The sequence below is a fragment of the Gigantopelta aegis genome, unplaced genomic scaffold, assembly GCF_016097555.1.
Source record: "Gigantopelta aegis isolate Gae_Host unplaced genomic scaffold, Gae_host_genome ctg5165_pilon_pilon:::debris, whole genome shotgun sequence".
In the NCBI taxonomy this organism is placed as follows: Eukaryota; Metazoa; Mollusca; class Gastropoda; order Neomphalida; family Peltospiridae; genus Gigantopelta; species Gigantopelta aegis.
The window spans coordinates 10,001-22,825 of NW_024534255.1; the positions used below are offsets into that span (position 1 = coordinate 10,001).

The window sequence follows — 12,825 nt, forward strand, 5'->3', positions numbered from 1 at the left end:
TGTGTGTGTGTCTATGTGTATGTTTGGTTGTGTGTTTCTATTTGGCTGTGTGTGTTTCTATTTGTGTGTGTGTGTATGTGTGTGTGTCTGTGTTTGTGTGTATGCGCGCGCGCGTGCGTGCGTGTGCGTGTGTGTGTGTGTGTGTGTGTGTGTGTTTGGTTGTGTGTTTCTATGTGGCTGTGTATGAGCAGGTGTTGATGGTCATGTACGTTTCAGTCCACTACTTTTCAGATGTTCATATTCATTACACTAGTAGATAATTATTTCGAATAACATTGTAATACAAATTACATCATTCTGACTCCCAGACAAGAAAACAAGATCAGTAACAATTTCGTTCAAAAATAAGCTATCCTAATATGTATACTAAAAAACAAAAGTTATTGTGACACACAAAAGACAAAGATAATTGATGATACGTTTTTACTGCCGTGTATGAAACGTTATAACATGGAAGAGAAATGTCAGAAGATATGGAAACGAGCAATAGTCCATGAATAGGGCACACCTGTGATATGCAAATGAGCCACATCACTAGAGGGGGTCCAGAGAGAAGTTCACACAGTCGGTAGCGAGTGTGTCCACCTTGAGCATTGATACAGGTCTGGCACCGTCGTCTCATTGAGGCCACTAAACGCTGAAGAAAGTTCCTGAGAATGCCATTCCAGATCTGAGGAAGGATCAGAGTTAGAGTTAGGGGTTGGCACGGGTGGTCGGCCGCTACGGGGACGGTCCCTGACCCAGTTGTTTTGTTGATATCGTTGCCATAAGTGCCATATGGTGTCTCTGTGGACGTTGAATTGATGTGCGACGTCACGCTGCGAGATCCCAGATTCAAGCATCTCTATGACTCGCCATCTGTCATTTTCACTGATGCGTGGCATGATGAAATTGCATCAAACAGTTCATTAATGGTGTTTTTCTGACTTCTGGATTTCTGAAGACTGCACAGAGTGGCAATGATTTGCGACTGAATGTCTGGCCTTTTATGCTGAACACTGGATAGTATTTCTCCCGAATATTCCATATTTCTTGCACAAAACATGCAATCGCTGCAACAACTGCTTCGTTGCATTTCTTCGAGCTGTTTCGTGCACATTTTCTCTGGTTTACATCCATAAATCCATTCAAAATTATTACTCCAAACAATCCATGTTACAATAACTTTGGCTTTTAGTATATATTACAACCACCCCTAAAAGTCATCTATTATTTTGTGTTCGGTATTTTCAAGGTATACGACGTGTGAGGTGTTACACAGTTTATCATTTTAACCTTATTTATCCAGGAAGTACTAAATGTATATGTCTGTCCAGTAGTATCCACTGTCTTCTCTACTTGTTGATTTAAACTTTATTTTTTAAATAATGTCCATTTGTTGATTTAAACTTTGTTATTTGTTTGGTAGTCTCCACTTGTTCATCTAAATATAATAATTGTGTCAATGTCTTAGTGACCACTTGTTGTATGGTCGTAGATCTTGTGAGCCATTCTTTTATGGCAGGCATTGGTTCAAAAATGTTTAGGGATTTTGGCCCATGTGTCATTATTGTGACTATATTATTTATCACTCTCTGCCCCAAAACACTTCTCTGGGATGTTTTTACTCTGTTCATAGCTGAGAAGTCTCTCGCAAACAGCCGTAGCTAGGCTCAAAGTAAACATGAGTTATGTTACTCTGCAAATGTTTTTAAATAATGTATGCTTGGTAAACAGCAGCAAGAGAGGGGGTGTACATCGATTGCAGCTTTGTATTTTTAATTTATTGAGCATAATTTATTTTTTAAAAACTAGTAATAAAGCAAAATAATATATATTCATGTATGCTTAGAGAGCATTGCACCATCACGATTGTGACGTAGGGCTAATGAAATCTAACTTCACACATTCAGTTTACACGAACGTAGATTTACATTTGCAAAGTACTGAAAACCCCCCACATTAAGTATGTTCTGCTACAAGGTTTATTATATCTAAACTAAAATATCTTGCAACTTTTATAAGAATACAGTTCATAATATATATGCTTTGTAACAAATTGTTCAAGTGAACTCGGAAATTATAAACTTGTTAGTAGCACTTGCATTACGCCCCCGTTCATTTGCAAAGAGCAGATTCCGGAACCATGTTAACGTCTAATTTAATTTGAATATGACAATTTTAATCTGTATCCCACCTCATATACCATGTTGGTAAGGATTAAACATTTTCATTGCACACACAAGGCACGTATACTTTATTTTTATATAAGCTGTAAAGTGTGTTAGACGCCATTTCGAAGTTTGAAGATCGTTGAACCGATTATTTGTACGAATTCAGTCGAACGTTCAGTGGTGGAAATTACCGATCTTAGTCGATAGTAAAAGGGGAATAACTCTTAAGTTGTTATCGAACTTTTCAACACATTGTTTCCGTTTTGGTGTGTTAATGCATTGGCAAGAGTTCTGATCATTCCAGCATTTAGGGTTTGTGTTAGTTCTCCTAAGAGCTATGTAAATGCTCAGACGATCGGAACTCTTTCCAAATATTTTGCCGAGATTTGTAACAAAATTTTAAAAAGTTTCAGGTGTTACATTGGTCACTTGTCATCGGGCATATGCAGTTAACATAATTACTTGCCGGCATGAAAATTCCACATGGCACGGGCGTCGGGCGATGGGAGTTTTGATCCCCTGAAGTGTTTGTTCTGTTTATCAAATGTCAACATCCGTTTGACTTTGTTTTATGCTGATATATGGTTTTTTAACCATGATAACTGATTTGCGACTGAAATTCTATACAGTATACGTTCATAAGTTAAAATGCAATATAGAATTGTGTCATTAAAGAGAGCTGACACCCTTTGTTCTAGGTATATTAAATGTAATTTGTTATCGTTTTAAGTGCATATTCTTGGAGGTTTTTATTGCATAATTTCTATCATTTATATTCTGTATGTGTGTCTGTGTGTGTGTGTGTGTGTGTGTGTGTGTGTGTGTATATATACGTTCATAAGTTAAAATGCAATATAGAATTGTGTCATTAAAGAGAGCTGACACCCTTTGTTCTAGGTATATTAAATGTAATTTGTTATCGTTTTAAGTGCATATTCTTCGAGGTTTTTATTGCATCATTTCTATCATTTATATTCTGTATGTGTGTCTGTGTGTGTGTGTCTGTCTGTGTGTGTGTCTGTGTGTGTGTGTGTCTGTGTGTGTGTGTGTGTGTGTGTGTGTGTGTCTGTGTGTGTGTGTGCGTGTGTGTGTGTGTCTGTGTGTGTATGTTTCTCTCTGCGTGTGTGTGTGTGTGTGTGTGTGTGTGCCTGTGTGCGTGTGTGTGTCTGTGTGTGCACCTGTGTATCTGCGTGTGTGTGCACCTGTGTATCTGCGTGTGTGTTTGTGTGTGTATGTATGTGTGTGTGTTCGTGTGTGTGTGTGTGTGTGTTCGTGTATATGCATGTGTGTCTGTGAGTGTGTGTATGTGTATATGTGTGTGTATGTGTGTGTGGCTGTGTATATGTGTGTGTGCATATGTGTGTCTGTGTGTGTGTCTGTATGTGAGTGTGTGTGTGTGTGTGTGTGTGTGTGTCTGTATGTGTGTGTGTGTGTGTGTGTGTGTATGTTTCTCTCTGCGTGTGTGTGTGTGAGCCTGTGTGCGTGTGTGTGTCTGTGTGTGCACCTGTGTATGTGTCTGTGTGTGTTTGTGTGTGTATGTGTGTGTGTGTGTGTACATGTGTGTGTGTGTGTGTTCGTGTATGTGTGTGTGTGTGTGTGTGTGTGTGTTCGTGTATATGCATGTGTGTGTATGTGCATGTATTTGTGTGTGTATATGTATGTGTGTGTATGTTTGTGTGTGTCTGTGTGTGTCTGTGTGTTCGACTGTGTGTGTGCGTGTCTCTGGTTGTGTGTCTGTGTGTCTGATTGTGTGCGTGCGTGTGTGTATGTCTGTCTGTGTGTGTGTGTGTGTGTGTGTGTGTGTGTGTGTGTGTCTGTGTGTGTGTGTGTGTGTGTGTGTGTGTTCGTGGCACATTGGTTAAGCCATCGGACTGGTAGGTACAGGGTTCACTGCCCGGTATCGGCTCCAACCCAGAGCGAGTTCTTAAGTCTTGGTCAGACCGAGCTACGACGTCGTGCGATGAGGTGAGATTCTAGATATCTATGATTGTCCCCGGCTCGGCTACGATAATACAATCTTAGTTTTGTGTTCACACTGGAAACGATGACTTTGCGACGCATCTGAGACAATCGTAGGGAAATCGTACAACATCGTACGAGGTCGTACGACTTCACTACGATTGTCTGTCGAGAAGTTTCCATCATTGTAGGAGCAATATTAAAGTTGTGTGATGGCCGTGCGACGTCGTACGATGTCGTATGACGGTCGTACGCTGTATTACGTTCCCATTAATCTCAAGTTGAACGCACGATCATCGCACGACCATCGCACAACATCGTGGGAAGGTTATGCGACGTCTTTAATTAATATTTCCAGGTGAGAACATGTGAAAATGTCGTACGATTAGCCGCGACGTCGTGTGATGTCGTACGATACCCTACAATCCCGGGAATCGCAGCCAGGTTTTTGAGCATGACCAAAAACCGCAAAGACGTCGTGCGTGGACCCCCGATGGCTGCGACGTCGTGCAACGTCGCACGATTACGCACGATTCACCACCCGATGGTCCGCGATCACCCGACATTCACCCATCGCAGGTGATCGTACGACGTCTTAAGGCCGATGTGACCGTAGCTTTAAGGACTCAATGGGTGTGTAAGGTCACTACACCCTCTTCTCTGTCACTAACCACTAACCAACTAACAACTAACCCACTGTCCTGGACAGACAGCCCACATACCTAAGTTGTGTGCCAGGAGAGCGTGCTTGAACCTTAATTAGATATAAGCACGAAAATAAGTTGAAATGAATGCAGGCACTCTTAAAACGTTTGATTGAGAAGTAATCCTCGCACCGTCACACACGTAACAACAAATCAACTAACTAATTAAGGAGAAACATCAAACTGAAAGTAGACCATCAAGATAAAACTCGACAGAACGTCAATTTCTTGTTAACTAAGTTTTCAAAGTATTTTTTTAGATTAACGATTTTTATATTAAGTAGCCACTGCAACTACTCAGACCAAGATACATATACATGTAGTTTTAACTCGAATAACCGGTCATTATAAATCCAGCATTAACTGCATCCATATAACATGGCACGCAGCAAACTAGCAACACTGTTTACTTGATGTATGCCGGTATATCTGTGTATTTTAAATAAAAGCATGTCTGCAAAAACTTGTTAACGAAATCTATACATATACCTTGACACAGTGGTACTAGATAAAATAAAATACCATACATTTTTTTGCACAGATGAAACCTACACACTCACATTTATCATCAATCACAGAACTTTCGGTGTTAACTTCTCTATCAAAAGTTGGGCCCACCTCGAACTTTGACCCAGCTGGAAGTTATTTGGTTTAGTACTACCTATACTGATAACATACATTTTTTTAAAAAGTGTCCGGCTATGTGTTTTTATGACAACCAGGATCTGGTGTATTCTGACATAAAATGACAATATCACTGAAACTGTTGTTTCTTTGTGCAACCTAATATAATGTACACATCATAAGGCATATATATTACATACAGTTTTGTACAAATGCAATACGGTATGTCACATTAAACAACAAAATGTTTTTAAATAAAACAACTGAATATATTTACTGTCATTTGTGTGTGTTTGCTCAGGTATATATAGAGAGAAAACAAAGATAGTCAGAGTACCTCTACTCCTTTAAAGAATTCCATTAATACACACGCACTTGACTGACCCCTAGATTATGAAAGACCTCAACAGGTACATCAAAGAAATATCAGTAATAAAAAATACACTGTCTGAGGAAGGAAAAATCAACATGACTGTACCTGTATGAAGTAATGACTCACTCACATTTATCATCAATCACAGAACTTTTGGTGTTAACTTCTCTATCAAAAGTTGGGGGCATCTCGACGTTATGATTTGTACATGTATCTGTATATAGCAGGCGTTAGAATAATATATTCTTTTTATATTATGTAATTCAGATGTTCTTGAAGAACCAGTCTTGAGAGTGGCTGTCTTGTATGTGTGTGTGTTTTTTTCTATTTGTTTGTGTGTGTGGATGTGAGTGTGGTTGTCTGTTCACATGTTGATGAACAGGTGTGATTCAGTTAACTGCTCTCCTGATGTGTATATCCATTACTCTAGATCACAATTATTTCAAATAACATTATGATAAAACATATTATTCCAACTCCAGGACTCCATAACAAAATCAGCAACAGTTTCGTAGAAAAATAAGCCATCATAATATGCATATTACCACCATGCCTAAAATTAATCTGTTACTTTAGGTATTTTCAGTGTAGATTAAGTGTAAGGTGTTACACATTTTATCATTTTAACATTAGTATTGGTGGCAATTGTTTTTGTCTAATATAGCGGCATATTTGAGTTGCTTACAATACATGCTGATTATAAACATTTTTATTGCGAAATTGATCTGCTAGTCTAAGTAAACATCTGACTTTATATTTTCAGGGTCAGACTGCCCCAGTCCTCCTGTCATAGTAAACAGCAATGAACAGTTTGTCCGATCAACAGCTTCTACAGTATACGGAGCTACTTTACAGTATGGATGTAAATCAGGGTTTGTCGCTGAAAATGGTGTCACAACCGTCACCTGTGGTGAAGGCGGCTTATGGACAAGCATGGTTTGTAAACGTAAGTGATGCATTAATGTGATGTTTTGTTTTGTTTTTTGTTCTTGGTTGTTGCTTTTTGTTGTTTTTTGTGGGTTTGTTTTTAACTTATATCTATTGTCAATCTAGTTTTGATAGTGGTTGCCCTGTAGATTGAATGTCAATCTACTGGTTTACTATTATATCTGACATTTTAAAAATATGACAGATGCATTTTGTGATATTAAAAACACCAGGATGAGAAAAAACACTTCGAATGTACGGAAATGAATAATCCAAACAATAAAATCTAAGTAAAGTATGATTTGAGTTATCAAAAAGGGCTCTAATAGTAAAAAATATGCCTTAGTGTTTAAAAACTAGGGTATGTCCTGAGTTTGCTGCATTGTAAGATGATTCCGACTAATAACATATTTCTACCATTATACTTACATATTAAATATATTTTCTTGTTTAGAATATCAGTGTCTGTATATTCAATGTGTTTCTGGTCGTCTTAATATTTGTAAGAAGCCCAAACTGGATTTTCTTTTTAAATAATATAGTACGTACGAAAAAAATTTTTTTTAGGAAATAAAATGAAATTTAACCTAGTACACTTATTAAAACGACCAGAAACACGTTTAATATACAGCCACTAATATTTTATGCAGAAAAATATATTTGATATGTAATTAAAATCGTTAAAAAGTCTATGTTGGTCAATAACACTTAAAACTTGCAGCAAACTCGGGAATGTCCCTATAGTAAAATATACACACGTTTTAGTAAAATGTACGTGCGCACTTGTGTATGTGTACCAGGTCATCGTATACGCCACGTTGTTACATTTCTATTAATTTATAGTGTGGCGGCATAGGATGGGGAGGGAATAATTAAATTAGGAACTACTAATGTTACATAATATAGTCTTTAGCCAGTCATTACGTAGGTGTCAGTGTGTGCCATTACAGGTAGTGACTACAATATATGCTGCTAGGTTGAAGAAGGATATGGACACACAATGAATTTTGACCGACATCAGAGTCAATTGATGTACTAAATCGATAATTGTTTTTTGGTCAATTATTTTATCACATTTCAGCTCTCCGATCATGTTCTGAAGTGAAGGCGTGTAACAGTCAGTACGGAGACGGTGAATACTGGATTTACCCAGCGCCTTATGGAACTACAAAAGTGAAAATCTACTGTCGAGATATGAACAGCAGCTCACCCACCGAGTTTGTGACCCTGAATGTGGAAAACGTAGGATACAGCCCCCGCTTGGCCAACCCACATTGTCAGACAGAGGCATATCATAACTGTACTCAGGGTGGAGGGAAGACACACTACTCTAAAATTCGAGTCCGTATTCAGGTATAATTTATATTGTATGAACAGTTTTAGTCATGTTTTGGTATCACGATCAACAGCAGCAGTGGTGACGACTGTCGTAGCAGCAACGTCAATAAAAACATTAACAGCCAGCATAACCATTACAGAAGTAGCATCAGCAGAAGCAGCAACAATGCACATTTTCTTAAACATTTAGTTGTTTTAATAGGCAAAAAAAGAGAAAGAAACAAATGTTTTATTTAACGACACACTCAACACATTTTATTTACGGTTATATAGCGTCGGACATATTGTTAAGGACCACAAAGAGATTGAGAGAGGAAACCCGCTGTCGCCACTTAATGGGCTACTCTTTTCGATTAGCAGCAAGGGATCTTTTATATGCACCATCCCACAGACAGGATAGTACATACCGTGGCCTTTGATATACCAATCGTGGTGCACTGGCTGGAGCGAGAAATATCTCAATGGGCCCACCGATAGGGATCGATCCCAGACCGACTGCGCATCAAGCAAACGCTTTACCACTGGGCTATATCCCGCCCTCTTTTAATAGCAGTACAAGCAGTTTTTGTGAAAAGGAAACCGACCAACCATTACTTACTGTTCAATAAACATTGTTGAAATTCTATACAAACGTATTATTAACATACCAGTTTTTGTGAAAAGGAAACCGACCAACCATTACTTACTGTTCAATAAACATTGTTGAAATTCTATACAAACGTATTATTAACATACCAGTTTTTGTGAAAAGGAAACCGACCAACCATTACTTACTGTTCAATAAACATTGTTGAAATTCTATACAAACATATTATTAACATACCAGTTTTTTTAACTGATACATTTTGCTAAACATAAGTTTTTTTTGTTGTGTTTTTGTTTGTTTGTTTGGAGGGTTTTGTTCTGTTTTTTGTTTGTTAAATTTTTATTTATTTTTTGGTGGGGTTTTTTGTTTTGTTTATTGTTGTTTTTGCTTATTAAGAAATTATCAACACATTGAATATATATGTACCGGCATGTTAAATCTCCTTTTTAATAATGAGATGAAGTAAACTGCTGAAGAGTCACGGTAAAGCAGTTGCTCGCACAGTGTAACGCAGCCTTAGAATGTGTGTACTGCATATTGATTGCTATATCCTAATCAAAATTACATTCGCCTGTCTTTGTTTGTTGTTGGGTTTTTTTGTTGCTTTTTTATGGTGTTGTCTTGTTTACAAAATTTACCGGCCTCGTTGGCGTCGTGGTTAGGTCATCGGTCAACAGGCTGGTAGGTACTGGGTTCGGATTACAGTCGAGGCATGGGATATTTAATCCAGATACCGACTCCAAACCCTGAGTAAGTGCTCCGCAAGGCTCAATGGGTAGGTGTATACCACTTGTACCGACCAGTGATCCATAACTGGTTCAACAAAGGCCATGGTTTGTGCTATCCTGCCTGTGGGAAGCGCAAATAAAAGATCCCTTGCTGCTAATTGGAAAGAGTATCCCATGAAGTGGCGACAGCGGGTTTCCTCTCAAAATCTGTGTGGTCCTTAACCATATGTCTGACGCCATATAACCATAAATAAAATGTGTTGAGTGCGTCGTTAAAACATATTTTCCTTCCTTCCTTCCTATTTTCACTGGAAATTGTTTTTTAAATAAATAACATAAATAACATAATCTATATTTAGCTGACTATCAACATAAAATATTATATTTACAATATGAAAATACAAAAAAGAAATTTACATGTCAATGCCGCGAAAAATATTCTACAAAATAATTTTGAAATAGAAAAATATATTTATTACAAAAATTGCAACTATGAAGCATTTCATAAGCAATGGACACGCCATAAAACACTCTTTGAAAGAATGTTTTAATTAAAAATAATGCTTTGAAAGTTCACTTGGAAATAGAATACTAATTAAAATGTCATTCTCTAATACTCTCTCAATATCCCCACAACTTCTTTATACTTATCTACTGCTGTTGTACCCTCTCTCTCTCTCTCTCTCTCTCTCTCTCTCTCTCTCTCTCTCTCTCTCTCTCTCTCTCTCTCTCTCCGTCTTATAAATATCATAGAAAGCATTAACATATTTAAATAGCACTGCCTATGTTCTGGGGGCAATAAATCTTTAAAACAAAACAAAAAAATAATAATAATAAAATTAGCAACACAAATGTGACACGATTCGAATATACTCGAAACAAATTAACATAAAACCATTGTTTGGTAATTCCACTTCTCAACGTATGATACAGTTCAGTGGAAAACTAAAGTTTTCGCGTTGAATCGCCAGGATCACTGAAAGCTCAAGATGGCTACAAAAAATACAAAACGCTATATGATAAACCGTTCAGTGTGTAGCCATTAAAATTAACCTCGATCAAATTATGTTCATTGCAGACAATGCAAGTGAACCGAAGAGACAAGACATTTGCAAAGACATATTTTGGCAACCCGCTTAATTACGGTCAAGCGGCAGATTGTTATACATCACATTTGAATGGCACCAGAGCCACCTGTGGGCCAAAAGGAACATTTAATATAGACACGACAGGAACCGGGCTGGTTGTCGATAAAATGGTTAGATTTGACACTGTTTCATCAAGATTGAATTTTTAAATTATCTATTTATTTTATTTTTATAATAAATACTTAAATATCTCAATTATAGCAGATTGGTGTAGGTCAATTAAGGATTAACAATCCTATCCCATAATTCGTATTACCCAGTTAGTTTAGTTTCCATTCAGCCATACTTCAGGTTTGTTTTGTCAACTGCTGTCATATTATGTTCTCTCCCCATTGTTGGAAAATTCACACTAAATACCCGTTGCTGCTAATTGAACAAAGCATTATCCAAAGCAAAGACAGCAGTTACCATTTGACACCTAATAGCTGCTGAGGAAAATAGTGTTTCTTCGTTCCGTTCTGGTAGTTTTAAAATTGTTTTACTTTCTAAAATAGTCAGTGAACATATAGTCATAATCCTTGTTGCGATAAGAAACAACTACTATTACCATTATAGCTGACGTTTCCTGTGACGGGTTGGAGGCCATGGGGTCAGGTGGTCCGTAACGCGGATGGGACAACAATCGACTTACTGTGTGGAGGACGGAGAGGTCGTTGTGCACCTAGTGGACCGATGATTTTAAAACTCGGACCAACTGGTAATAGTCCTCGGTTATCTACCTTTATTGAGACACTTTTAATGACTACGATTGCATTTTGAAATTTAAAGTTTATTTTGTTTAACGAGACCACTTGAGAACATTGATTTATTAATCATCGGCTATTGGATGTCACACATTTGGTAATTGACATATAGTCTTAGAGAAGAAACCCGCTACTTTTGTTATTAGTAGCTAGGGATCTTTTATATGCACTATCACATATTCATGATAGCACATACCTCGGTCTATGACATACTAGTCGTATAGCACAGGCTGTAACGAAAAATAGCCTCCAGGCCCACTGATGGGGATCGATCTTAGACTGACCATTCATCAAGTGAGCGTGTTACCACTGGGCTACGACCGGCAAAGTTGATGACTACGATTGCATATTGAATACATTTCGTGTTTATATCATCAGTGTCTGTATTGTGTATGATCGTCTTCCGGTCTGTAGTAACTCAAACATCATTTTATTTCACAATGTATTTTTTAGTTGTTGTACGTATGGAATTATGGTGCGGTTAAAATCCTGTTTAAACAATAACAAATCCTTCCTACTCTTGACTTGTGCAGAGATAACTGAATACGGTTTTGTCCTTCAGATTAGAACAACCAGACATACGTTCAGTATAGACACTGGTATTCTAAACAGGAAGACCGGCCTCGGTGGCGTCGTGGTTAGGCCATCGGTCTACAGGCTGGTAGGTACTGGGTTCGGATCCCAGTCGAGACATGGGATTTTTAATCCAGATACCGACTTCAAACCCTGAGTGAGTGCTCCGCAAGGCTCAATGGGTAGGTGTAAACCACTTGCACCGACCAGTGATCCATAACTGCTTCAACAAAGGCCATGGTTTGTGCTATCCTGCCTGTGGGAAGTACAAATAAAAGATCCTTTGCTGCTAATCGGAAAGAGTAGCCCATGTAGTGGCGACAGCGGGTTTCCTCTCAAAATCTGTGTGGTCCTTAACCATATGTCTGACGCCATATAACCGTAAATAAAATGTGTTGAGTGCGTCGTTAAATAAAACATTTCTTTCTTTCTAAACATGAAAATGTAGTTAAAACGTAATTTCAATCAGGAGCGGGATTTAGCTCAGTCGGTAGAGTGCTCACTTTGAGGTGCTTGCGTCGCAGGATCGAACCACCTCGGTGGATCCATTTAGCTGATTAAGTTTTTCTCGTTCCAACCAGTGCACCACAACTGAACAAAGGCCGTGGTATGTGCGTTCCTGTCTGTGGCAAAGTGCATATAAAAGATCCCTTGCTGCATTAGAAAAATGTAGCAGGTTTACTCTGATGATTACTAAATGTTTGACATCCAATAGCCATTAATTTACCATAGTTTGATACCCAATAGCTGATGGATTTTTCGTGCTGGAGTGTCTTTAAACATTCATTCATTCATTCATTCATTCATTCCAGTAGCCAATGATTAACTAATCATTGTGCTCCAGTGGTGTCGTTAAAAAACAACAACTTCTAATTTCAATCGTTAATCGAAACTATAGCATAATGGCAATAACCTCATGACGGTCTCTTTAATATTCAGTGGCGGATCTAGAAAATAATAAGAGGGGGT

The 12,825-nt window shown here is 38.0% G+C and overlaps 1 protein-coding gene across 1 annotated transcript in view; it reads left to right on the forward strand.

Moving 5' to 3' along the window:
• The window catches only part of LOC121366274 (complement factor H-related protein 3-like), a gene marked incomplete at its 5' end in the record, with an annotated part of 15,744 nt that extends 3,890 nt beyond the window's left edge, over positions 1-11,854 (forward strand). Inside the window, 4 exons of the mRNA XM_041490779.1 lie at positions 6,577-6,759; positions 7,822-8,093; positions 10,471-10,650; positions 11,096-11,854. Coding sequence (XP_041346713.1) covers positions 6,577-6,759; positions 7,822-8,093; positions 10,471-10,650; positions 11,096-11,299 — 839 coding nt within the window. The remainder of the gene's footprint in view (positions 1-6,576; positions 6,760-7,821; positions 8,094-10,470; positions 10,651-11,095) is intronic.
• Between the last annotated feature and the right edge of the window lie 971 nt (positions 11,855-12,825).